Raw genomic sequence first — 27723 nt, forward strand, 5'->3', positions numbered from 1 at the left:
GAGCAAAACTTGTGCTCACCTGCTTCTGCCACAAGCTCTATGGAGTCTGCTGGGTTCACCAATAAAGCAGCTCATGCGAGGCTGAAGGTCCTCCCCCATTTCCCAGGCTGCTGCAGAGCCTCTTGCAGCCACCATGGCCAGCTGGGCCGAAACACTGAGACCACTGACCACGGTCCGCCCAGAACCACACCCGTGCCTGGCAACAGGGCAGACTATCATTGGAGAGGCGTGGGGGCACAGCAACAATAGAATCACACCCTCCACCCTGCCCTCTGCTGAACCCACTCCTGTGGCCCCAGAGCACCCTCCCCATCCTGAGCGCTCCCTGTTCTCTCTGCCTGGAAGGCTTCCTCCGGCTGCTGGCGTGGAGCACATATGTCCACACAAAATAACTGCACTCCTTACCGCAGGCCCCAGGGGCCCGGGGCAGGCTTGGGGCGGCTTGGTGCTCAGTGGAAGGAGGGAAGGAATGCCGCGGAAGGAAGGAACAGGTGAGTGAGTGAGTAAGTGAGTGATGAGGCCCAAAACCATCCCTTGCCCTTCCTCAGAATTCACACTTTCTTGTTCTCTCTTGTCAGTTGCTTCCCTAAGGAAAGCTTAAAATCCCTGTCCACAAAATACCTGAATTATATAATTAAAAATATACATGTATATATTATATAATTTTAAATATTTAACAAATTGAAATAAATGCAAATCTATACACCGATAACATCAGGTGATCATATAACACTAAAATTCACCATTTTGGACTACAATGAAAATCTCAAAAATGTTTTTGGAAAGTACAAATAATAGAGATTATTTTCCATTAATAACGTGTCAATGAAACTAGAAATGAGTGAAAAATTGAGGAAAAACAGCCACATAGGAATTTTATGACTCCCCCATAAGCCATTTTGGATCAAAAAGCCACCAAAACCAACATGCAGTTCAGAAAGTTAAAAATGGAAAAGAAACACAAGGAAAGCAGAGAAACAGAAATGAGATCAAAACGAATTAAAATATCTTAGAAACTGTGAAGGCTTTGATGCAAAAATCCAAAAACAAAAAAAAATGGCTTCTTTCCTTTCTTTTAAGAGAGGAGCAGAAATATACAATTAAAGATGAGAGCAAACAGAAAACCAAAGACATAGAAGAGAACTAAGTTCAGAGCTGCTTTGTAGAGCTCAGTGCTAGAGGTGGAGAGAGCTGGCCATGCCTGCTGGGAGGGGCGGGGCAGCCCAGGAAGTGGGAGTGGGGTCGGCCTGGTGGGGGTTGGGAGGTGGGGCCCTGAAGCTGCTGCTGGGCTACTTTTAGCCCAAGGGTGAAGATGGAACAGCCCTGGGTTGTCTATACAGGTCAAGGCCTCCACCTCATCTCACCCCACTTACTCTCCCGAGGAGGGCATGGGTACCATGAAGAGGGTTGCAGAGGCCTGGAGGAGGCCAGGGCCAGGGGCTGCCACGGGAAGTGGAAAGGCAGTGGCCCCCACTCCTCCCAGAGAGGCTTCTGGGAAGCCTGCACAGAGCCTGGGAGTCCAGGGCTGCACCTCCTGCTGGAGAATACACTGTTCAGAACTAAAGGAACAGCGGGATCCCAGGACTTCACAGCCTGGGAACAGTCCCTGCAGAGCAGCGGGAACCAGGCAGTGTCCTGGGCAGATCTCGAGGAAGTGGAGGGAGATCCAGCCGGCTCCCACTCTTAGCTCCCATCCTGCCCACGGACACAATCTGCTCTCTGAGTGGGTGGTCCTCCAAAGTGTCTTCCCCTGCCAGAGCCTGTTTACTCCTGGTCACTTGGGATTCTGACAGCCTCCGAGGAAAGGAATTCCTGTCCTCTCAGGCTGTTGTGACTGGCTCCGCAGTTGCAGTCTTGGCCTGTGAAGGAGGGGGCTCCTCCCAGCCAGGCCTTGTGTCCCAGGGCCTTTCTGTGGGCACTCCTGCAAACACCCCAGAGGCAGCCACCTCAACCCTGGGGCAGGACAGAAGTCCTGCTTTGGTGGCCCAGAACGGATGCTTCCCTAAGATCCACCCACCCCATCCCCCAGTCCATTCAGCACATGCTGACCTTGCCCTCCTGGGGTTCTGTCCCCTAGGCCTGGGAGCAAAGCGATTGTCTCTATCTTGATGCCACCTCTGACCGCAAGGTCAAACTAGGCAGACATGACATTTACATTTCAAGAAGAACCATATTTTCATCCAGAAAGTTTGTACCAAGTTATACTGGTCAACTGTGTTTGGGGATGTCTATTTCCTTATATCTTTGCCAGCCCTGGATTTTAAAAACCTTTTTCTTTTTCTTTTTTTTTAAATTTTTTTATTATACTTTAAGTTCTAGGGTACATGTGCACAACGTGCAGGTTTGTTACATATGTATACATGGGCCATGTTGGTGTGTTGCACCCATTAACTCGTCATTTACATTAGGTATATCTCCTAATGCTATCCCCCGCCCACCCCACAACAGGCCCCAGCGTGTGATGTTCCCCTTCCTGTGTCCAAGTGTTCTCATTGTTTAATTCCCACCTATGAGTGAGAACATGAGGTGTTTGGTTTTTTGTCCTTGGGATAGTTTGCTGAGAATGATGGTTTCCAGCTTCATCCATGTCCCTACAGAGGACATGAACTCGTCATTTTTTATGGCTGCATAGTATTCCATGGTGTATATGTGCCACATTTTCTTAATCCAGTCTATCGTTGTTGAACATTTGGGTTGGTTCCAAGTCTGCTATTGTGAATAGTGCTGCAATAAACATACGTGTGCATGTGTCTTTATAGCAGCATGATTTATAATCCTTTGGGTATATTCCCAGTAATGGGATGGCTGGGTCAAATGGTATTTCTAGTTCTAGATCCCTGAGGAATCGCCACACTGTCTTCAAATCTTTTTATTTATTTCTTTTCTTTCCTTTCTTTTTTTTTCTCGCCATCTGTTTGCGGAAATACAATGTTGCATTTTTTAAAGTATTTATTTTTTGAAACAAGTACAATTGAGCAACCTTTGTTTCTCTTGACTTTCTCCATTTCTTTGATTATATTTACTTATTCCTATCCGTCTAGTTTTTTCCATTTCCTACTGGGGCTTGTATTGCTTTCTTATTGAGCTGCGGTTCATTCCATTCAAATATTTTCTACTCTGTCACTTATCTTTTACCCTTACTTGTGGCTTTTTCCTAATGCACAAGAATTTCATTTTTAAGAAATCAGATTTGGCAAGTGTTATGGAGTCAATGTTTGTGTCCCCCCAAATTCAGATGTTGAAATCCTAACCTCCAATGTGATATCAGGAGGTGGGACCTTTCAGAGGCGGGGCCCTCATAAATGGGATTGGTGCCCTTATCACACGCACCCCAGCTCTCTCACCCTCTTTCTGCCATGTGAGGATGCAATGAGAAGTTGGCCATTTGTACCCAGAAGTGGGACCTCTCCAGAACCAAACATGCTGGCACCCAGCTCTCAAAATTCCAGCTACGAGAACTGTGAGAAACAAATTTCTGTTATTTATAGGCCACCCCGTTTGTTATTTTGTTATAGCAGCCTGAAAAGACTAAGACAGCAGATTATTTGGCTTCTGATTTTCATCCTGTCCCATAAGAGTCACATGAAAGGGTCTGACAAACCTCCCATATTATAGGGACTCCACTGTTGAGGTTGTAAACTCTCTTGTTCCCTTGGGTTGATTTCTTCTCCCCATTGAATTATTCATCTACCCACATTGTTCTGCATCTGAGCCGACATGAACCAAACTCAGAACACAGTCCTTGTTCCTTCTTTCTCCAAACGTTCCTCATGGAGGCATTATGGTAGGAAGGAAGAAGACCTCATAGGCCAGGGACCAGATGTGTGTCACATTGCCTCTTACACTGTGCCTGAGTCATACTTACTCTAGGGAATTTGCCACAGGCATAAAGTTAAAGTTCCCACCCCATGCCTTTCATCCCAGCTAACCCCTGCTGAGCTAATTATTTTCCCCAGACTCTCCTCTCATCCCCTATTCCTCCATCCACTGCCAACTCCAAAGTACCTCCTATACTTTTCAGACCAAGCTCCCACCTCCTGAGCCCCATTCATACCTCCTATGTGTCTGCCCCTCATTGGATATTACGTTTCTCTGGGATCTCTGACATGAGATGTCTTCCTCATTGGCATGCCACGGTTACTTCTAGGGTTGAAGCAACTAAAGTGCAGAGTGATCAATTGTATGGAGGCAGAAATTTAAAAATAATAATAAGTACTGCATTCATTCACTCCAAGAAAAGTAAAAGCCAAGGTCCAGAATGTGGCAAGGCGAGGGTTAAAAAGAAAAGACAAACAAGTTTTCCTCTGCCTAGCAAGCTCACTTCAAGGACAGTTATAAGATAACGCTGTTCGAGAAGTTGAAACCAAAGGAATAGGCTCCAGACACCCCACCTCAGGAGCAAGGGTGAAGGAAAAGAAAAAAAAAGGACAAATATCTGTATTCAGCCAGTTCTTGTTTTTTCTTTTGATGCAGCTAGAAGGCCACCAGCTATGCAAGGCCACAAGTTATGCCAAGTCATCAGTTATGCTATAGATTATGTGACCTGTCATTATATGATTAACTGCCTTTGTTTTGCTTCTGTAGATTGCCTATAAAAATCCTGCTCAGTCTTTGTTCAAGGCTCAGCTTTTTGGATGTGAATCCACTGAGCCAGTGCACACCTTAAAATAAATACCCTCCTATATTCACCCATACTGGTCTCTCCAGTCCTCTGTGACCCGTAACAGTATAAATCCTTATAGTCACAGTGCTATGCTCTTAACAGGTGCTTTAAAAAAACAGCTCTGTGGAATGATTGACATTTACATCTCTGAGCAGCTGAGCCTGGCAAGACCTACCAAAGGGCAAGCAGGATCCTTATATCTTGCAGAATATCTTTGCTAAGGGGAGCTCAGGAGGCAGAACAGATGGACACACCTCAAATTCATTCTCTGATATGACCCGTGCTACACCAAGCAACTACTCTGTGCCAAGCCCTGCATCGAAGGCAAGTATGAGACAGCAGACAAGGCCAGATGACCTTGGAAAGCCCCAAGTCCTATGGGGGCAACAGGTATAAATAAACAAGCATTGACATCCATAAAGAATTCCAACCTTTGAGAGTAACTGTGTGTGATGATGTGTTCATAATTTTGATTGTGGAAATTATTACACAGTATATACATATAGCAAATCACATTATATACCTTGAATACATACAATTTTTATTTGTCAATTATACCTTAATGAAGCTGGGGGAAAAAGCTTTCTTATTTGGGTTGATACATCATCTTCAGAGTGTGAGCAATAGAATTATTGCCATAACATTATTATTAATAATTAATGAAAATATTTAGTCATTTAAAGAACTACAACCTTTGAGAGCCTGGTACCAGATGGAGACAGCATTTGGTGTGATTTATGGAAGGTGCTTGGGAGCATCTTCCTGGGAGATTGGGAGCATCATGGAGGGTGGCTTGTCAGCTGAGACTGCAGGGATTCGGAGGACCCCCATGTGAAGAAGGAAGGGAGAGTGAATGGGTAGGGAAGGATTCAAGTGAAAGGCTCCAAGGAACATCATGTTAAACACTGAAAAAGAAACTAGAAATGGAATGGAGTAGAAAGAGAGGCTATCAAGGAAGGGGTTTTTTGGAAATACAGAAATTTCATCTGAAACCTGCAGCGCACCCCACACCCATGACAGAACAACAGGTGCAAAGATCCTGAGCAGGAACGAGCTTGGCCTGCTGGGGGAAGCCAAAGAGCCAAGGAGTCCGGAATGTGGGGAGTGGGGAGCAGAGTCCAGAATGAGGGTAGGGGGCAGGCACTGCACAGACATGCAGGGCAGTGCAGCCCAGCACGCACTCTGAATGTCATGAGATGGCCCAGGGGAGGATGATTGAGGTGAGGGTTGGGGTCATATTTACGTTTAAATGTGACTCTGCCATTTCCCACATCATCAACCTCCATGTGGCTGAATTCACTGGACAGTCCTGGGCCTCCCATCATGTAACCCATCAAAACCATTTTGCATAGTTGGTGGCTCCCCTGCTCTAGAAACATTCTTCACCTGACTTCCAGGGACTCTGTGCTCCTGAGTTTCCTCAAACTCCACTGGCTGCTCCCTGCCAACCTCCTTTGCTCCGTCCACATTTCCCTAACACTGTGACACTTGGCTTTGTGGCTCAGAAGGTGGTTCTCTATCTTGCTTTCACTAATTATTTTGCAAGTTATACCTAGAGTCCTCCCCCTACCCCAGGCAAGTATTCCAGTGTGTTTCTTAAGTGTGTCTATTTGTATGCATTCTTGAGAAATGTGCTTTTCTCTGTAATGTGTCATGTTTCACTGTATTGCCCACCTAGTGTCTTCTCAGGGTATAGGTTCTGTCTCAAACAGGACTGTGGGGCCCTTTGGCCTCATCCTCCCCTCCCCTCCCCGCCACATTCTGGGTCTTCCTGGCACCCCAGATCAGCTTTGTCCACCCGTGAGACACGGGGGCCACACAGGCTTTGCCTCAGGCTGCACCAGGACATTCCCCAGAGCCGAGTCCTGTCCACACAGCCTGCTTGCCGGAAACCATGCAGGACCCATTTTCCTCCTGCTCTGATCAAACCCCAAGAACCACATCACCGGGGGCCATGGCAGGGATGACCTTCAATGAAAAAGAACCATTTACTTATTCTCTTCACAACTGAACACGAGTGAAGGGAAATGTGCATCCACTTAAAAGTTTGGCTCCTCTCTCCACAGACCAAGCCCCTCCACTCCTTCACTTTGTTCAAGTTCAGTCACTTATCCATACTCCAGACATGGCCTGAGCATGCCCTCGTGCCAGCCTCATGCAGACACCATGCAGGAAGGGCACAGGATAAGGCATAGGCAGCCTAAGGGCAGCAATGTGTAAGGAGAGCACACAGAACTCAGGGAGGAGCCAGAGGTGGCCACTGCCTTTGGTCCTAACCCTTTTTGGGGCCTCAGGGCCCCGCATGTAAAAATGGGCTTCCTAAGAATATCCACCTTGGTGAGATGTAGTGAGGAATGAACATGGCAGTGGTGTGGCTTAACATAGCTGCTAGTAACAAGAAAAACCTAGTCCATGAGACATCTGCTCCACGTGGACAGGATGGGGTGACCCCAAGGGGAGGATACTAACTTCCCCCGGTGGTGGGGGTGGGCAACCAGGGAATGCTCTACAGAGCAGGTGTCATGTCTCTGGGGTTTTGCAGAGAACAACTAAGCATAGGGTAGTTGCTCCTTGAGTTTTTATTCACTGTTTTAGCAGGAACTATTAACAAATAAAGGCTTTAGTTTCATACAAACAAACTGACAAAAAAGATCTTATTTCTCTAGAAGGTAGGGAAAGTATAAAATTGTGAATTTTCATGTCGAGTATGAGCCAAGTTAGAGGAACTCGGCCACCTGCAAACCACTCCCTCCCTCCAAGGGAAGGAATTTGAGGCTTCCTAGGTGACCAGGAGCCGGGCTTCTTTTGTTGCCTTAATTTCCTTTCATCTGAGAGAAAATGAAAGCCAGGGTCTTTGTGCTCCAGGCCAAGGCCCAGATGCTGGCTGCCTGCTCCCCAGATGAGACTTCCTGGGCTGCCTCTCCCAGCCTGAACCAGCACCATGTACCCTAGAGAGAGGCCAAGTCCCCAATGTTCTCCTGGGGCCCATGGAGGCCCCTGCCTGAGCCTGTGGCCCTGGGAGCTGGGGAGAAGGTAGAGATGCTGCTGTCAGAGGTCCAGGCTAAGGACAAGTGGGGCAGGTAGGGCAGGTGCTGCTGGCCATGGATGGAAAGGCAGGCAAGTTCCAAGACCTTAGCAGGCCAAGGACTGCTCAGGCCCCTTGGGAGCAGACCTGCTCCCCAGACGGTCACCTGGCAAAGGCAGAATCTCCTCATGACATCTCAGCAGCTTGTCCAACACCAGAAGGCAAGCCCCGCCTATTTAACATGAGGCCTTAGGACCAGCCTCCCTGGATCCGAAAGGGCCACTCACTCCCTCCAAATGCACTCAGCCTGCAGGGGATACAAGGGACCAGGGAAAGAGAAAGACTTGAGGGCCTCTGTCTAAGGGGCTGGCCATCTGTGCTAGGACAAGTTGCTGCTTCTGCTCCAGGAAGCCCAGATAGGACTGGACTGGACTTAGACCACTTACCCCAGAAGTCCAAAAACCCAATCTCTGCGTGTCTCTGAGTGGTCAGGGGGCTGGGATTCTAAAGCTGCTGGTCAGTCCCAAACTCCAGCCTACCCTGATGGGCCAGGTAAGCCAACTCACCCTCAGTCATCTTCTGGGACACATGAAGCAAACAAAATAGCCCTGTGGTTCTGTCTTCACTTTTCAGACAATTGCCCACGGCTCAACAAGAGCTAGTGGGTTAATCCCCTAATTTCCAGTAACCTCAGGCCTTCAGGACAGAGTCCATGGCCTCATTTCTGAATCTGCTTTGTCACTGTTTGAGCCTGTTACTGGCATGAGACAACGGTGGGGGAGGGGGTATGTCACAGGCTCCTGAGTCAAAGCTCCTAGTTATACATCTAGGTCTAAACACGTGGCTGTGGGACCCTGTGGAAGTCATCCAGACTCTCTGTGCTTTGCTTTCCCCCATCTATAAATGGGATATAAAAGGTACTACCTCATCATGTTGCAGTGAAGAAAAAACGAGATCAGTTATTAGCTGGGTCCCTCGCACATTACAGGTGCTTAGGAGACATCAGTCCCGCTCTAACCCCTGCCACATGCCTGGCCTGGGTGGGGCTTTCTGGAGACCCTGGCTCAGGGCACTGGCTGCCTGTGAAAGGGGGGCCCAGGAGCCCAGGCCCACAAGGAGCCCTGAGGCCTGTTGAGATGTGCTGACCTCACCTGGCACAGGCAAGGGGAGGGAGGGGGAGCTGGTCAGGGTCCAGCTGTTGGGGGAGACGAGTGAGGGAATTCACTCTTGACAGGGGTGCCTTTTCCACTAAATTAACATTGCCCCAGTCTGAGGGAGCAGCAGGAGAACACCATGCCCATCCTCACATCAAGATCCAACCTCCAGCACCAGGAAGCCCCTGCCTCCAGCCGGCCATGATGATGACAGGACAGGCTAAATGAGAGGGACCTGGCTTTGCCCCGAGGGTTGGTGGGTGGGGAAGGCGATCAGCAGCCAGGCGTCTGGGGAAGAGAAGCATGGCCACCAGGTGCCTCCAGGGTGAGACCAGGCCCAGCTCCCCCTGGCTCTAAAATACAAGCTTCCTGGGAACCTCCCATGGGAACTCGCTTCTTCCGAAATGGCCGTAGCATGCTGTCTTCTGGTAGATGGGCTTCTTCAAGTCCAAATCCCTGCATGTCCAGCAGAAAGGAAGGGCATTGGAAGATGGAACAGGAGCAGGTTTTCTTTCTCCATTTCAAGGACAGGAGGGAGCAACGAACTGTAACACAGCCCTCCTCGCATGGCACTACGCCTCCCCACCGCAGTTGCACACACACATCCTATCTGTGCCATACCCTGGTCTCGTTTTATAGCCCCACGGATGCTTAGAGGTTCAGGGACCAGGACCTAACTCCAGCCTTCCGGTGCCTTTCTCCTCCCACTCCACTTACCTGGCCCAGGCCAATGTTGACACCACTAAGCTCTAGAAACGGAATAGACTTGCTGACTCGATTCCCAGCCATTTGAGCTATTTGGCCTTACATTAATAATTATTTTCCTAAGATCCCCGCCTGCCTCCCAGCTGCTCAGAGATGGCCCCACTGGAGTTGGTGTTGACTGGGCCAGCGGGAACCTGGGGCAGCCTCCTTTAACCTGACCACGAGGCTTTCTGCACTGGGGATGCACTGTGCTGTACCAAGAGCTCACAGACCCTCCCACTTCTGAGAGGCAGAAACATCCTCCTTTCTGCCTCCCTTTCAGGTGAAGTGAGCATCTGGGCAAGGAAGGAGCAAGGTCCTGTGTAATAGCAGCACATGGCACTTTACCTGACAATGACGCCCGGCCGGAGGTCGAAGTTCTTATGCACCACATCCAGCAGCTCTCGCTCTGTCTTCTGAGAGGTTCCGTAGGTGAAGATGGAAATGGACAGCGGCTCGGCCACACCAATGGCATAGGAAACCTTCCAGCAAGGTGCAGCGTCAGGGACTGAAGCCTCTGTGTGGGCCCTGCCCCTTTCAGAAGCTTTGCCCTTCTGAAGGGGCCAGCGGGGACCACATGTCTCTTGCCCCACATGCTCCCCGGCAATTTTCCTGCTATCTTCACCAAGGGCAGTTCTTCTACACGCCTCTCTCCCTGAAGATTCTGGTTTTCCCTCCCCTAGGTTTTCAGAGCCCTGGCCACAGTGCCCAACACAATCACACAATCACAACCTTTGGCAAAGCGTGCAGCTTTCCCACCAGGCCAACATCCCCTCACTCGGGGCAGAACTGGGCAGGGGTCCTCCACTGCAACAGGACGGTGGTGGGTGGAGGGGGCTTACCTGGACAAGCACTCTCCGGCAGAGCCCTGCTTTCACCAGAGACTTGGCCACCCAGCGGGCAGCGTACGCGGCTGAGCGGTCCACCTTGGTGTAGTCCTTCCCAGAGAAGGCCCCACCACCATGAGCTCCCCAGCCGCCATAGGTGTCCACAATAATCTTACGGCCAGTGACACCCGCATCCCCCTGCAGAGGGAGAGAAATCAAGATAAGAAGCAGAGCCAGCCCCTAGATGCTGGAGGGGGCTGAAGTACCGTGATGGCAGCTGAACTGCAACTCAGGAAGGATGTCCTGGGGCTGCCCACAGACATTTTCCTAAGACCCCTTAGCCCAGAACTCTGGACTCCACTCCCAGCTCAGTCACTGACGACATACTGAAATCAGGTAACCTGCCAAAGCTTCATTAGAAAGTGCAGAAGGTGGGCCAGGGGTTCTCTGGGGTCACAGCCACTCCCTAATGCCTTTGTTACTGAGTCTGTCACAATGGAGAGATCCAACTGCAGGCAGGAACTGCACTGTCAAAAATACAACCCTGGCTGGTGCCACCTAGCAAATGCCATGCTGCCCACTTCCCAAGTGTCCTCTGGGCAACACCAGTCAATAGTGATGTCTTTAAAAGGGTGGGAGTTCTATGTTAAATGATTTGGGGAAGTCTGCCTACTCTACTCCCCCTTTTAGAGATCCACAGTTCATACTAGTATGTCTAGGCTTTGAGAAGTCCTGCAAGAAAAAACAATAAGTGTTACCTCCTCCTACTCTGTGTTTCTACACTCTACTTGCTACTGGAACCCGGTATGGAGCTCAACTCTGGCAAAGCACACACGGCTGAGGGCCCAGGCAGTGGGCAGCAGCCTCACAGCAGTGCCCTCAACCTCCACCTCCTCACACTTGCAGTACAAGAGAGGGGGCAGTGGTGCCCTGTCTAAAACACCCTGCCCCACCCTGGTGCCCACAACAGCCAGAGGCAGCCTGTGGTGAAGATCTGGAAACAGCCACCCGGGAACAGCTGTCCACGTGCAAATGCTGCAGTGGGGAATGTGCACCAGAGCAGGGTGAGGCGCAGCAGCCGTGGGTAAGGTCGATGGTCACTTGAGATGGCAGGAGTGGGAGGGCCCAGTGGCGCTAAGTGGAGGAATCCTAGGGACATATCCCCAATTTCTTGCACACTGTCAGACACATAGCAGACCTCCCCAGAGAGTGCACTAAATGTACAGAGGCCAAAATTCACCGACTTTACATTTAGTCCATGGCCAGAGCCAGCTGACCCCCTCCAAGCTATCTCTTGAGGTTTCCCTGCTCTGAGACACAAGCAACCCCAGTAACAAAGACAAACCAGGGCTTTGTTCAGAGACAAGAATGCACCTGGGGACCTCCAATGACAAACCGCCCACTGGGCTGCAGGTGGTAGACGGTGTCTTCATCCAGGTACTTGGCCGGCACCACGGCCCTGATGACTTGCTCCTTCAGGGCCCTGCGCATCTCCTCCAGCGTGATGTCTTCGTTGTGCTGCACAGAGATGACGATGGTGTGGATGCGCACAGGGATGACTGCGCCATTGTCCTGCATGTACTGAACTGTCACCTGTCCATCAGAAGGGTGGGGGAGATACTGTGAGGCTGAGGCTGAGCGAAAGGCACATCGCGGCCAGACACAGGCACCCAGGAGGTGGGCAGGGCTCCCAGGAGCCAAGTGGGGCCTCCTGTCTTCAAAGGGTGTTGGGGTAGTTAATCTGACACATTCTTACGTTCAAAAAATTGCCTGGTGCTGTGGGAAGACTGGGTGTAAGGCCCAGCTATTCCCACATGGGGCCACAATTAGCACTGCTTGGAGACTTGAGTTTCCTCTCAACTTATGACCCACTACATGTCTCCTCTTCTGTCTCAGAGGCTTCCAGGTGCCAGCAAATGTCCCCCTGGCCAAAGCCCTTTCTTGACCCTCTATAGCCCAGGAGGTATCTCTCCTCCTGCCAATGATGCAGGTAAGCAAGCCAAGGATCCAAAATGTAAATGTCTTGGTCAAGATCACACAGTCGGAAGAGCTGGGATCTGACCTGGAGCTGCATGGGCTGGTAGACAGGGCTCTTCCGAGAAGAAGGTTGGATGCCACTCAAGATCCTGTGCTGGCCACAGGCCCAATACTGCGGAAAGCAGCATGGACCCACAAGAGCAGGGCTCAGAGGATTTTAGGGACATGTGGTGCCCGCAGGGGTGCAGCTCTGCCAGATGGCCCCGGGAGGGACACTGGCCAGTGAGTATGGGACTGCTCCCATCCCAGGGCCTGGACAGAACCACGGGGCAGCAAACAGTGGCTCCCTGGGACTATGCCTGCAGCAAACTCTCTACCTCCCCAAGGCTACTCAGGTATCCATCAAACCCTGGATCTGTATCAAACTCCTACTCTGTGTTCTGCCTGGTCTAAGGAGCAACAAGGAAGGTCCAGAAGAAGCAGGAGAAAGAGTCCTGGCCATGTAAGATCTGCATGAGATGGCCCAATGCACACAGACATCATGAGCTGAGAGAAGCCCTCAAATGCCAGGCTGTGCACACACACGGCCCTGGGAAAGGGGCTGCAATCTGGGGTAGGGGACTCCCAGGAAAAGAGGCACTGTCTGTGGCAGACTCTAGGACTGGGTCTAGTCTGCATGGAGCCTCAGGAGAAGGTGCACAGCTGGGGAGGGTGCTCAGGCCGTCTCCACTGCTCCCCTGGGTGACTCCACCCCCACCTGGCAGACTCCACGCAGTGGCCTTGCAGAACTGCAGAATAGGGCAGCAGAGCAAAGGGCCCTGAACACGGTGCTTATCTCATCATGTCAGCAAGATGTGGGGAAAAACACACTATGGAAAACACAGCTCTGCCCAGGTACAAAAATAGCCATCCACACTGCCACCCAGGCCTCACTATCAGCAGCAGGGATTTGTTCGGGTGGAAAGACCCATCCTGCTCACAGCCAGCAGTCCGGCTGCATGAAGACACTACTTCAAAAACAGGGTGCGGAGCAGGGCACCTAGACAAGCTGTGCCTGGCCCAGGGCCTCTCTCATGGAGGGACTGTGTAGAGCAAGCCAGGCTGTTCGCAGGCCAGCTGGTGAGGGGCCTCCTGGAGCCCCACAGCAAGCCCGCACCCCCTGAGACTAGAGCTGGCCCGCAGTCCTGCCTGTGGCAGGGAAGTGAGGCTGACTCTGGTATCCGTATTGGCATTTTCGAGACAATCCTTCAAAGGAAGGGAACCCCTAAAAGAGCCCATCCCATCCTCCCTTCCTTGCTGACCCCTAAACCTAGAAACCTTCTATTTCATATCTAAGCACAATGAACCTGTTTCAGCAGGTCCAGTAGGTGGTCCCTCTGTTCCTTTCTCTTGCACAAGGAAGAGAAAAAACAGTCAGAGCCGCTGGCTGCCTCCCCTCCCTGTTCTAAGATTTCCCCTTCTGTGAATCTTCACCCTGCTTCTATATCGCAGCACCATTCCAGTCCAGGACAGGACAGGCAGGCCGACATCATGGGCCCCTTTCTTTGCATGCCATCACAATCTACATGTTTTAGCTCTCCTAACCCACAACCTCCAAGAACACCCAAGGAATGCTGATGGTTCCCATCCCCACCTGGGTCATGTGGATAACACAGGAAGTCCCAAGGAAGGGTTCCCTTTGGGCATAAGCACGCTTCCCTGCCCCAGTACAGCCAGTATGCAACCTCTGCCCTGTGCATGGCCTGACACTTGCGCAAGAAGGAACTCCATCTCTGTACAGCTGGAGTTGTACATGGAGCCACACACAGCACACTGAGCTATAACACCATGGGTGCCAGATTCCAAGTGCAGGACAAGAGAAGGCGCTGGCGCTGTCTGCTAGTGGCCAGGGCCGGCCACTGAAGGAGAGGTGAAGACCAGAGAGGGAGCTCAGGTAAAGCAAAGCCCTAAGAAACAAGGGGACCATGAGTGAAATGATGTCGATTAAGCAAAGATGGTGTGGGGCAGGCAGAGGCAGGTAAAGCTGGAAGACCATAAAAGGTTCTGAATGCCAGAATAATAAGTGGATTTCCCCCTTCCCCTTGTAGGAAGCCCAAAGTTGTAGAAAACACTGAATAGATGTTAGGGAATTAAAAATGAGGCCTAAAGGGGATTAGCTGGAATTTCCAAGCAGGGAGAACCTTTGGAAGGATAGGCCACTGATCCTGGCCTGGCTGGGATGATGGCAGCCCTGGGGAAGGCTGAGCTGGAGCGAGAGGGGTGCTTGATGGGGTAAACTGGGGACATGGGTAGGTGGAGAGAGATGGCGCTGAACAGGACTGGGGAAGGGCAGGAGGGAGGTGGCAGGGTGCTGCACACGGTAGGCTCTCAGGGCCCATCTGCTTGGAGGGTGATCAGAGAAACCCACAGGTGGGAGTATGTGAAGGTGACAATGGGGTCCATGAGCATGGACACAGGGAGAGAAGTTGTGCAGTACGAAGTGCTGGGAACTTGGGAATCATGAGACGGCTCATTGGGGTTAAGCAGGGAGGGGATACAGGAGTGAGGTGCCAGGAGGCCTGCGTCTCCGCTAACACTTGAATCACCTCAGCCTTCAAATATAGGCCTTAGGTTGATTTCAACACTGCAGGGAGAAGACAGGTCAGGGCCCATGGGGTTGGAGCTGGAAACAACAGAGGTAAAGCCTTTTCATGAGAAACAAAGATGAGAAAAAGGGCCATGATGAGACAGACAGCACAGACAGACAGCACAGACACAGCACAGACACAGCACAGAAAGACAGCACAGATACAGCACAGACAGACAACACAGACACAGCACAGACAGCACAGACACAGCACAGACAGACAACACAGACACAGCACAGACACAGCACAGACACAGCACAGACAGCCTGTTCAGGACAAAGAGGCCTGAAAATATGGAAGCCAGTTAAGTATGTTTGTGGCAGGATTTGGGGACTCATTAGTCAATGTTTACTAATGAGCAAACAAAAAAAAAAAAACAGAACTATTCTTTTCATTTCTCTGTATTTTTGAAATTTTTTATAGTAAAATGTGGTGGGAAGCATCTCTAGCTGAAGATTTTTCACATAAATAGTTCTTTTCAAAACTGACCATTCTTTGAATGCCCAGATTGACTATTTTGATCTTAAAAATGACACAATCAAGAATCAAGAGGATTTGGGGGTATTAAAGCTTCTGTCTAGGGCTCTCCTGGGGTAATTCAGCTGCTCACCTGAGTCTTAGAGTCAGGCCGCAGCCAGGGGAGGAGGCCGGAGCGCCTGAGGTCCGCCATCCGGGCGTTGAGCTTGTGAGCAAGGATGATGGTGAGGGGCATGCACTCCTCTGTCTCGTCGGTGGCATAGCCGAACATCAAACCCTGTGGCGAGAGAGCAGGCTGAGCGGCGCCCACCCTAGACCAAGAGGACCGCGGCTCTCTCCAAGCCTGAAATCTCCCTGGTGTGTCCACGTTGATTGGGTGCCTCCTCCATGGAGCTTTCCACTGGCACGTGCAGGGGAAGGACGTCGTCCCTGACCCCCAACACTCTAGGAGGGGGAGACAAGCCCAAACCCAGTGTCAGCAACCACAGCCATCCACAGCACGGCCGTGAAGCTGGGGTTCCCAACTCGCTCCTGGCTATCGTGCTAGGACGAGAGTCCACCCCTCAGTGTGATTAACCCACTGTTCATGAACTTTCCCAGCCAGCTCAACACACAGCTCCCACATGCAGTGCCGAGCTACCTGATCTCCTGCCCCCACATCCTCCTCATTTCTGTCCAGATGGACGCACTGGGCAATATCTGGGGATTGCTGCTCCAAAGCCACCAGCACGTTGCAAGTCTTGAAGTCAAAGCCTAGGCGGAAGCAAAGTGAGCCTAAGTGGGGAACAGGTCAGAAGGAGGGGGCCACGAACTTCCCAATGGATGGCTCGGTTCCTGACATGCCATTTGGTGTCAGCGTGGGGGTTCCCTAACTAGCCAGGGTCTGTCTAGGCCCACAGCTGAGGCCCAGGATGGGAGAGGCCCTGCACCTTCCCACCCTATCATGTAGAACTCTTTGGCCAACCAAAATTCTCCGTGGTGCATTTTACTGTGCTCAATTAGACCTTGGTTAACACACACACACACATCCTACAGAGACCTGCAGATTAAAGCAAGGTGATGCCAAGGCTCCTCTGGCTGAGGACGGTGGCTGACTCATACCCTGTCCCTTAGGCTCTCCCACAGGTGCCTCCCAGAATCTAGTTTGAGCATCACTGCACTAGGAGAAAATCAAGACACCTTTTGATACTGTCACTCAGAAGCCCAGCTGTGTGCCTGACACAACTATTAAACATACTGAACAAATACAGTGTACATGAACTATCCAGACAGACTCCCCAAGCCAGGGTCCTCTGACGCTGAGAGGTACACAGAGTCTGGGGCAAATGGAAAAGCCACCTGCCCTTTCCCATCTACAAAGCTGAGGCACAGGGTGCAGGCCTGCTACCCCTAGCATGCAAGGCACTGGTTTGGGGAAGTCTGGACTAGCAGTAGCTCAGCCCTGGGAGTCCCATGAGGAAACTGCTATGCACCGAGACCGTGCGCACCTCCTCACAGCTGTGCTGGGCTCAGTCACAGGGACTGTGAGAATAAGGGACTGAATACATGGACGCCCCCACCACAAGGTCAAGCATAGTGACACACTCACTCTTCAAACCCCCACAGCCATCTTCTTTCCCATCTATTCTCCTACCCACACAGCCTGCAAGGGCTTACAGAGAAAACACACAGACCCAAGCTGCTGTTTCTGTACAAGCTTCAGGTGGGGATCTACTGCCAAGGAATAAAACTGAAGCTTTTCAGTCTGACACAGCCCTTGCTCCTGGGACTCCTTGAGCCAACATGAACTCAAGTTTAGCCATCAGCATGATATACTTTTCCATCTCCACTAGGTCCCTGCCCGGAACGTTCTACCTCCAGCTCCCACCCCACATGCCCAAACCCTACGTCCACTCTCAGTGCATGTCCCTGGACCTGCCTGCAGTTCATTACATACAATGCCAGGACCTTACCCCTGGGCACCTCATGTTGCATCATATACCCTGGGAGTATCAGGTCACCTTTGCCCTTTACACCCTCCTGTTTCCTAATGAATGTTTTTGAATGCACAAATCAATGAACAGTCTTTAAAGAACTGCCAAAGGCTGTCCTGTTCTGCACTGAACATTTCAGTTTACCTAATCACTGTCTGTCTAAATAATGAATCTCCCCAGGGCTCAAAAATCAAGCAAGGGCTCCAAGGAATTTGGAAAAACAGAACTTAGGGGACCAAGAGGGGAGGTACAGGACTTGGAAAGGACAATGAGCCCAGCAACACCGCAGCCAGGAGCAACGAGGAGCCACTGGCCTGAGACCCTGCTAAGGCTGTTCCTGTCCACTGAGCACAGGTAAATGGACAAGCTTGGGCACAGGAAACCTCAGCCAGCTGAGCTCAACTCAGCCACGGCTGGGCTCTCGCTCATTTCTCCCTTTCTAGGGAACATTGCCTCCTGGAAAATTTCCCTCCTACCTAATGCAGAACAAGTTTTGCACTTGAATAAGGTCTAAATGTACATAAACAAATTGGCTTTTTTTTGGTAGAACAGGCTCCGTGTGGTAACGCCTCAGGAAGCTGCGGCTCTGGGACAATGTGTTTCCTCTGTGAATACCCTCACGTCCCGACCAGGAGAATTAACTGGTTCTTACTGCTTCTCTTCCCACTGAGTCTCAAAATCACTGTCATGCACTCAACCAATATTAACTGCTCATGAGTGCTTTGGGCTGCACCAGGCCATGGCTGGACTGAACCTCTGTGAGTCTGCACCATCATACCATGAGTGGGCTCTCTCACTTACAAACCGGGGTCCAGCATCTCTGCATACCCTGACCCACAGGATGCCACACATCACCCTAAACAACCATTATGTGACACAGGCAGAAATGAACACCTTTAAAGTCATGCTTCTCTCTGTGCATCTTGATTACAGGTGTATAGCTAGGCAGGATGACCTGGAAGTGGGTCTTTTTGCCATGGCGTGAGGTCATCACATCTCTCACAGTGATTTCAGAGAATTAGGGAAAGAGCCAACAGAGACCCAAAATGAATTTTTCTTTAAAAATTACAATTGCCTGAACATCTAATGCCAGAGACCAATGTGGAGACTCTAAGAATTGGGGCCAGACCCCTGCCCAGGAAGCCAGCATGGACAAAGGGCCCCTGAAGCTCCTGCAGAATGTGATCGCATACAGGCCCTCCGCACCTGGTGCCTGCTCTCTGGGTCCTTTGCTGCCCTCCAGGCTGTGCCGCTGCCTGGCCTACTCAGTCTCAGATGTTGGAATCTGCTTCAAAGCTCTGCTAGGGCCTGTGCTCCTTCCCTGGGTGGTGGCCCCACACTATGTAGCACTGGTGCTAACCTGGACCAGCCTCGCCTGCTGTCAGCACCAGTTCTGGACTGAGTCATCTTGCTCCATGTCTATGATTGCAAGTAGGTTTAGTGGAAGCACAGGAGTCCTCAGCCTAGTGGCTGCTTACCCTGTGATCTCACACAGACTGTTTACCCCTCTAGGCCTCCATTTCCTCGTCTGCATAAGTACATAAATGATTAAGACAACACAAGAGACTATCACCAGTGCCTGGCAGGGAGCATGTCCCCAAAGGAGGGCAGCCCCCTTTATTCAGTGCGTCTTTCTCTTTCAAAGCCTTTGGCAACGCCAAGAAGGCAAGGCCTAAAACAAGCCCAGTCAACAACAGATGGGCATGTGCTGGGCCCACTGGGCATAGTCGCCTGTTGGCCATCCTTATGCCAGAGTCTTTGACCCCTGGAACCTGACAGACAAGTGTAGGAGTGTTTTCCTTCTGGTAGTATTGATACTCCCATCAGGCTGAAAGGCACGGGTTTGACTCAGCACCGGGGTCTCTATCAGCAGAGAGCAACAGGGATTTCAGACCCGGAGGCCTGCCCTCACCCTTGGCTGAGTCATCGTAGCCGATGTGCTTGATGGTGTCCCTCACCACCCGCTGGTAGTCCACCATGGCCATTGAGGTGATCTCACCACACAGCAGCACCATGCCGGTCTTGCACACCGTCTCTGAAAGGGAGCGGGGAGCGAGGAGAGTTAGCAGCCAAGTGCCAGCAAAGTGAAGCTCGCATTCCCAGACCTCTCACAGTGCAGACAGAAAAGACACAGGAGGGGCCTTACAAGGAATGGATTCCAGAAGGAAAATAGAAACGCCAATAAAAAGAAAAAATCCCAGCACCAAGCACTGAGCATCTTCCAATGCTGTCTTGGAAAGAGTCAGTCATAAGTTGTGATCCTGGACAACTTATTTAACCCCTCTAAGTCTCTGTTCCCTCATCTATTTAATAAAGCTATTTATAAGACTGCTATGTGGATTAAAGGGAGATGATGGTTGTATGTAGCTGTCATAAAGAAGGTAGTCCACACATGTGACCCCCCATCCCCCACATTGCTAAACCTCCACTGCAGGCTTTAGGGAGTGGGATCTGGACCAAAAAAAATCAAAGCAGGCCAACCTTCTCTCAGGATATTTACAAAGATATAAGGGTAGAATCTACCTTCAGAGGGGCATGAGTCCCTGTAGTATTCAATACAGGGGTGAGGATGCAACCAGAGAGGGAAGGATGGGTCTGTGCAGTGGACAGGACATGACAATGACAGTAAGGAGAGCAGGGCTCTGGTCTTCACACTGGGGCACCCTACCCCATGGCCTTGGCCAGGCCCTGATGCAGAGGGTACCGTGATCCTGTCTCTAAAATGAACAGGCTGGACCTGATCACCCTGGGGGCCCTCCAGGCTCCAGAGTCCATGACTCTGCCACTGTGCCACAGGCTTCAAGCCAGGCAAAGGTTTTCCTGCCAAACAACTTATCCCACAAATAAAGGTGAAGATCTTCAGCCTACATGAGTCTTCAGACACAATAAATTATGCAGATGGGAGCCAGGGCTTCAGTACTTTAGTTTAACATTAATGTCTCTTAGGAAAGCCATTGATTTATTGAAAAACAATTGGTGAAGATGTTGCCTTCCTGTTGCTATTAAATGGGGGACACCAATTATTTTAAAACCTAAATCATACCACAAACTAGGAAAGAAAACAAGAGAAGAAGCCAGGTATCTGTGCAGCCAACAAAGGCTCCTACAATGAGGATGCAGCTTATAACCATCTAGGCAGCTACTTGTGTTTCAAGCTCTTTCATCCCGTCTGGAAGATTCACCTAAGAACTTTGAAAGACCTCCTTGTTCCCAATGAGATCAAGCATCAGAAAGGCCATGTGCTGGTCCAACCCTCTGCTATTTATGGTTGCTATGACATTTAACGTTAGATTCTTGCTAAAAATAATTATCTATTTGTTTCATGGTTAGAAATGTTTTTCCTCCCTGTTACTACACAGGGGAGGTCTCATAATTGAGAAATCTACTGCAGAGCAGAGGACATGGATTTTGGAACTGAGGAGTATGGCTCGTTTGTCTTATACCCATGATTAATTTCTCAGTCTAGCCCACTTAGGTCTCCAGCAGGGAGGGATCGGGTGTTTCTTACCACAGGCCACCTTGGCATTGGGGTCTTGCTTGAGATGGGCATCCAGCACTGCGTCACTGATCTGGTCACAGATCTTATCTGGACAAGAGCAAATATGGGTCAGAATCACAAAAATATTCGGGATAACAAATTGAAATATTAAAATAATTAGATATCGACTTTTCAGTTTACATATCAACTTATCTACCAGAGGGAAAACACTTTTTTTAAGTATAAGAAATTAGAAATACTTTGAAATTTTTATTTATTTCCATTCCTGCCTAATTTTGGATGACACGTATTATATAAAGTCATAGAATGCCCTAAAAAAGAAATACCTTTTTTTTTTTTTTTTTTTTTTTTGAGATGGAGTGTCGGTCTATCACCCAGGCTGGAGTGCAGTGGTGCGATCTCGGTTCACTGCAATCTCCACCTCCCGGGTTCAAGCAATCCTCCCACCTCAGCCTCCCAAGTAGCTAGGATTACAGGCTTGTGCTACCACGCCTGGCTAATTTGTTTTGTATTTTCAGTAGAGATGGCATTTCACCATATTGGCCAGGCTGGTCTTGAACTCCTGGCCTCAAGTGATCCGCCCACCTCAGCCTCTGAAAGTGCTGGGATTACAGGTGTTAGCCACTGCGCCCGGTCAAAATCAGCTCTTCTAGGAGTCTAATGCAACTCACACATAAACAAACACACACGCATTCTTCTAAATAAAAAATATCTCATTCCTCATCATGTTCCCTTTAATTCTAACATCTACAAAAGTCCTGAAAATGAACTTAAAAATAGTTAAGAAGTCAATTTTACCTCTTTGCCAAGAGGTAAAATCAGACGGCTCAAACAGCTGCATTGCATGGCAGGTTCCACAAGATGCAATGCACCGTATATAAAACACCACACCCAAGTACATGACTCCACCCATAAGAATTCTACAAGATAACCCCTATACATCATTGTTGTTTTGCAGAATACTTCCATAAGCAGCTCTCAGATCCTCCCACATGGTCACTCAGCCTCCCGAAAGCCAGGTGTCCTTAGAGCTGGGCTTGACCTCTTCAATTACGGTAGGACTGACAAGGGTTCAACATGAGCTGGAATTTGATTTTATTCTTCCACTATTTGCCTTAAAGACTCTGCAGGGTCTAGAAAGTAAAGCACTAAATGGTGCTTGTAGGAAAATCCACTCTTGCTTTGGGGTTATGCAAACTGTCAATACCTACAAATTAAGAAATAAAAGTGATCTCTATTTACATATATTATAGCTCATTCAGTGTTAAAAATACCCACAGTCTGCTCTTAATAGAGTAATATGTTTTTGTTAAGAATCCAGATCCAGAATCAAGCAGTTTGGCTCTCAAAAGCAGATGTTAAATTCTGTAATTAAAGATATTCATTAATTCCTTAATCTTTCCTTTAGAAACTACTGCTAAACATATGTTTGAGGTTGTGTTTTGTTTGTTTGTTTGTTTAATCTAGCCTCCTGCCAGTGGCAGACCCTGGTAGTACTTTTAGGTTTGTCTGAGCCCTTAGCCTCTACACACTTCTACCACTGAAGGCCTCTCGCTGATAAAATATCCTAAAATAAATACACGCTGGCCACCTTAGGCTTACCCATCAGAGTTCCTAGAAGCTTGCTGACTGATCATTGATTGTGAATGTCTCTGCCTGTGCAGACACAGCTTACAGGCTCCCACTCTGCCTAGGGAAATCCAACAGGAGAAGGAACAAAGCTGGAGTCCAGCAGGAGCTTCCAGATAGCACCACACACAAGACAATGCCCAAGGAGGTTGTTTCTGAATTGTTTTTGTTTTTGTTTTGGCTTTCAAAATTTTTATCAATATCACTTAGTAGGCTTAAGATAGCCAATAGTTGTTTTTTTGGAAAACCAGAGAAGAAAACCTTTATCTTTCTAGCAGAGAGGAATTCAGCAATGGAATGACAAGCAGAAAGTCACCTAGCCTCCATGGAAACTGACTTACCTGGACAATTACAATGGCAAGTACAAGGGACGATCAGACAAATTGATTGGCTGTCATTAAGTATACAAAACAATCAACTGATTGGCTGGCACGTTCATTCTCAGTCCTCCGAGCACATTGCTGCTGCGCACAATGGACCATTCTTGGGACCACTAGCCGCTGCATGCCAAAAAACCCACTTCCTCCGGGTGGAGTGAATCTTTCTCCTAACCTATACATGAGGCTCATAGCCATGGAGCTGATCAGAATGTGTCAGAAATCAGCAATGTATCTGAGATTGAAAATACAGTAAACCTAGATACTTTATACAGTTATGCACAATGAAAGAGGCTATTTACATTGAACTGAGCTAAGTCACATAAAAAACTCAATTCAATTCAAGGTTTTTCAACAGCTGCACTATTAACATTTTGGGCCAGATAATTCTTGAGAGGCTGTCCTGTGCACTGTAGGATGCTTAGCAGTGTGCCTGACCTCTACTCAATTACATGGCAGTAGCACCTTACCCCCACCTCCTATAGTTGTGATAACTGCAAATGTCTCCAGACAGTACAAAATGCTCTTGGGGGTTGTGGGGCAAAACTGCCACCAGTCAAAAACCACTGGCTAAAGTATATGGAAGGAGTAGTGCACTGAGGTGTCCAAAGCCAAGTTACAAGGTAGGAAAGATAAATATCTTTGAGGAAGAACAAGAGCAAGGAAGATGGAAAAAGGCAGACTTGGCAATAAGTTAGCAAACACTCGAATGAATTTTGAAGAGGGACTTAACTATAGAAGTCTGTACATCTATCCCCCAGGGGTCTCCAAGAGCAGTGGTTCTCACCCCAGAGCATCAGCATCTCCTGGGAACTTGTCAAAAATGCAAATTCTCGAGCCTCTCCCAAGACCTACTGAATCAGAAACTCTGGAGGGTGGGGCCCAGCCCTCTGTTGTCTTGACAAGCCCTCTGGGGGATTCTGAAGCTCCCTGAAGTTTGAGAACCACTGTCCTACACTTGAGGCTCTGAATGTCCTGGTCCTAGTTCTCACCGTCATCAAGGAAGCTTCTCTCACTTCCGCACATCACAGTCTACCTACTTTTCAGGGACCAAAATCAATGCCTAAATTTTCTTCCTGTTTAGAAGGTCTTCTATTCTGCTCTTAGAGAATGTTACTAAGTCCCCAGCACCTAGAGGTCTACCCCAGCAGTGACCAGGGTGCAGGCTTTCATGCCTAAGTTGCACATGCTTCACATGCAAAATTTAGTCACCCATGGTCTTGTTTCAGGAACATTCCCTGTTGACTTAAATTGGCCATGGATAATAGATTAAAGCTTTCCTAAAAAAAAAAAAATACATATAAAAAGTTAAGACCTGATCATATATTTTGCATGTGTCATACTCTTAGCCAGCCAGCTGCTACTCCCTGTCTTGGACCCACTGTGCTGGCGTGCTGGTGGTGGGCCACAGCACGGCTTCATTAGGAGGGACTGTTTTATGAAACTACTCCATGCTGTTTCTCTAGAGATCCCTTCTGGTAACTCACACACATTGCTCTGAAGAGCTCTGGTAAAAGTGACTCCTACAGGTACGAAGTTACAGTCAGATAGGAGGAATGAGCTCTGGCATTCCATTGCGCAGTAGGGTGACTGAAGGGCTAGAAGAGGGAATTTTGAATGTTTTCACCACAAAGAAGTAGTCAATGTCCGTGGCAATGGGTATGCCCATTATCCTAATTTGATCATTAAATGTTATATTCATGGATCAAAACAACACACGGTACCCCATAAATATGCACAATTATTATGTGTCAATTAAAACCATTTGTAAGTGACTCCCTCAGTATAGGCTTGGAATGATCGTTTTCCAGTCAGTCCAAGACAGCCTACTTACCCGGGTGTCCCTCTCCCACAGACTCCGATGTGAACATGAAGACTCCTTCACTTAGAGAGTGGTCACACAAGCCATCCACCGGTCCATTCATCTTCTCACACTTCTCCACTCACGCTTCTTTCAGTGAACAATTTTGAGGCTGTGACTTTGCCTGAGTTTTTTTTTTTTCTTCTTCTTCTTCTTCTTTCAACCCAACAGGCTTGTCTTTGGCAGAGCCACGGGGATCACTTCTGCCTAACTGCCTGTGAGCACGTGAGAACAGGCGAGGACTGCTGAGAAGGGAGGGAGTGGATGGAACACGGGATGTGTCCCTCCCTCCAGCTTGCCACAGCTTGCTCCTGAGCGACTCCTATATATGGAAAAGCGAAAGTGCCTGAAAAATCATGTGAGAAAATTGGAGGAGTCCATTTCCTAAGAGGGGGGTCTTCTTACCTGGAGGAATTTCAATTCTTATCCCTGACTTTCCAAACTCTAAGCACCTGGTCAAGGTAAGGTAAAGAAGGCTGTATAGTTCTGCAGAATTGAAGCTCCTTTGGGACTCTCCTTCAGCTCTTAGCCAATCTTGGCAGTGCTCCAGAGTTCACAACCCACCTTGGAGAGCAGGGGTCTGTGGTCACCCAGAGATACAAGCAGGCAATAAGAAACTCTTTCTCAGAGATATGGTTTAGGCTAAGATTGCAACGGTGCCTTTGCTGTTGGGTGTCCCCTCCTCCCCTGCGTCTCATCTGGATTGGTCTCTTCCCATTCTATCTTCTCAGGGAGAGCAGGAGCACGCACCTGTATTCTGAGCCAGCTGTGATGTTACACAACAGATTCATTTTAGAGGAAAAGCTTTGAGTCCACGTGTTTCTGCTAACAGAAACCACCTAACCTGTCAACTTCTCTAAAAGGCTGGCAGGCATTTTAACAAGCAAGATCTTTAAAAAGTACCTATCTGGGGAGGTTACAGAGAACAATGTGTGTGTGTGTGTGTGTTTTTTTAAGAAAAAAATGCTTTTGAGAAATGGATTCATTACAGGGAAATTATCAAAGTCCAGTTTCCCAAAGCTTCCGGATTATAAACACCTACATATTCAGTTCTATACATGTAATAAACATCGTGTTCACATAACTCTTGCATTATTTTTGCTTTGACCAAAAAAAGTAGTAAACAGGATTATATCTTTAGTTCATGTACTAAATGACAGCGTCTCACACTCTCAGATCCAGCTGCATCCTCAGACCCAAGGAACAATGGGAAATTGAGACCACAGAAAATGAGGATGGGTGGAGAAACCAGTTCCCACTAGAATGCAATAAAAAGTAATCAACCATAACCTTGTGCATCAAAGCTTGGACTGTGGGAAGCAAAAGTTAGGAAGCAATAGCCTCACCTAACAATTCTGGTGACCAAACCCCCCTCTGAGTTTATTATACAAGCATTTGGAAAAATTTTTTCTGGCACACATTCTGGTGCTCCAAAGCTTGAGTTTTGCTAACTGATGACCAAACATCATCCCTTCAGGGAATTAAAGCAGTATTAAGGTGACCTCTTCTGGAATAAAGTAAGGGATGTTATATATGCATAGCCAATCAACGGCATTTAACAAGGAGCAAACTGAAGTGCTTAGGCACAAGACTGTTGAAAGTTCAGAGAGGAAAAGGCCACTGGGAAGGGATGGACAAACGAGGAATCAAATAGGGACTTTAGACAACATCGCCTTGTCATTGCCAGCACACAGGACTCCTCTGTTTGCACTTAAGCTATTTCAACATTGCTGGCCCTTAGTAAATTTCTTCTGGGTACATTAGTTTTAAACCTAGAGGCAATATGAGCTAATGTTTAATTTGAACTGTAGAACTAGGTGACCTTAGCAGTTAAAATTGTATGATAACAATTATGGTCCAAATTTAATTTAAGAACAAGATGATGTGTAAGTAGCAGGTACTCTTCAAGGTTCCTAGAGTTATCAGGAAGACAGAAAACAAAGCAGTAGCTGCCTTCTGAATTCCATAAGTAACAGCACCATGGGGTGGAAGGCGTCAGGGTGGGGAGACGATCTGTACACAGATATGTGTGCAGGGGGCTTTGGCAGCCTGGATGCCAATTCAGGGTGCGAGGGAGGGATCTGAGAGGCACCTCGTTAAAAACTCATCTCAAGTATGAGTTTCATTTAAGACCCCAACTAAATACTAGGATGCCTTATATTCTTCTAGCAAGTAAATGTTAAGAAGCAGTACACGGAGCATGGTGGATGGAAGTGCAGGCTTCTGGACTAGGGTCCAACTTTTGCCTGTAACCTCCCATGCAGCATGGAGAAGGCTTCCTAACCTTTCTAAACTGTTGTTTCTTCTGCTGTAAAGCGGGTTAAATAATTACCTACCTCCTAGTGTTATTTTGAGAACTAAATGAGGTCATTTAGGTATGATGAGTATTGGACAAAGTGCTAGCACACAATACAAATTTAATAAATATCAGCTAATATTATTAAGCAGTCTATTTACATACATATGATTTTCCTCTGAACAAAAATAGATTATGGTATGTATACATATGTATGTATATGTGTATATACACATATAATTTTGCATCTCGCTTTTTTCCCCCCACAATATATCATGGCCCTCTGTTCACATCTCTAAATACAGATAGGCCTTATGTTTTTTTGTTGGGGGGGGATGAAGTCTCACTCTGTCACCCAGGCTGGAGTGCAACGGCGTGATCTCAGCTCACTGCAACCTCCACCTCCCGGGTTCAAGTGATTCTCCTGCCTCAGCCTCCTGAGTAGCTGGGATTACAGGTGCATGCCACCACACTCAGCTAATTTTTGTATTTTTAGTAGAGACAGGGTTTCACCATGTTGACCAGGCTGGTCTCGAACTCCTGACCTCGTGATCCACCTGCCTCAGCTTCCCAAAGTGCTGGGATTACAGGCGT

General features: G+C 48.7%; 1 protein-coding gene across 2 annotated transcripts; it reads right to left on the minus strand.

Annotated features, from left to right (window-relative positions):
• Nucleotides 1–7224: 7224 nt before the first annotated feature.
• MAT1A (methionine adenosyltransferase 1A) lies at nucleotides 7225–25512 on the minus strand. Of its 2 annotated transcripts, XM_004049676.5 has the most exons (10): nucleotides 25239–25510; nucleotides 24807–25155; nucleotides 20976–21053; nucleotides 19380–19502; nucleotides 16135–16247; nucleotides 15628–15771; nucleotides 11788–12006; nucleotides 10429–10611; nucleotides 9935–10068; nucleotides 7225–9298 (listed from the first exon to the last, which is right to left on the minus strand). In XM_004049676.5, the coding sequence occupies exons 2-10, from the start codon at nucleotides 24895–24897 to the stop codon at nucleotides 9196–9198; spliced, it is 1188 nt and encodes a 395-aa protein (XP_004049724.1). In that variant the 5' UTR covers nucleotides 24898–25155; nucleotides 25239–25510; the 3' UTR covers nucleotides 7225–9195. The 2 variants fall into 2 exon arrangements, with proteins under 2 accessions (XP_004049724.1, XP_018890986.1); XM_019035441.4 differs by lacking the exon at nucleotides 19380–19502 and having other exon boundaries at nucleotides 25239–25512.
• Nucleotides 25513–27723: the final 2211 nt, after the last annotated feature.

This window comes from Gorilla gorilla, chromosome 8, assembly GCF_029281585.2.
Source record: "Gorilla gorilla gorilla isolate KB3781 chromosome 8, NHGRI_mGorGor1-v2.1_pri, whole genome shotgun sequence".
NCBI lineage: Eukaryota > Metazoa > Chordata > Mammalia > Primates > Hominidae > Gorilla > Gorilla gorilla.

Coding starts and splice junctions, on each gene's coding strand:
- MAT1A (XM_004049676.5), bottom strand. CDS start 24,897: ATGAATGGACCGGTGGATGGCTTGTGTGACCACTCTCTAAGTGAAGGA. Junction 15,772..16,134: donor ATGTGGGGGCAGGAGATCAG/GTAGCTCGGCAC, acceptor CTCTCGCCACAG/GGTTTGATGTTCGGCTATGC. Junction 12,007..15,627: donor GGCCTGACTCTAAGACTCAG/GTGAGCAGCTGA, acceptor TCTGATGGACAG/GTGACAGTTCAGTACATGCA.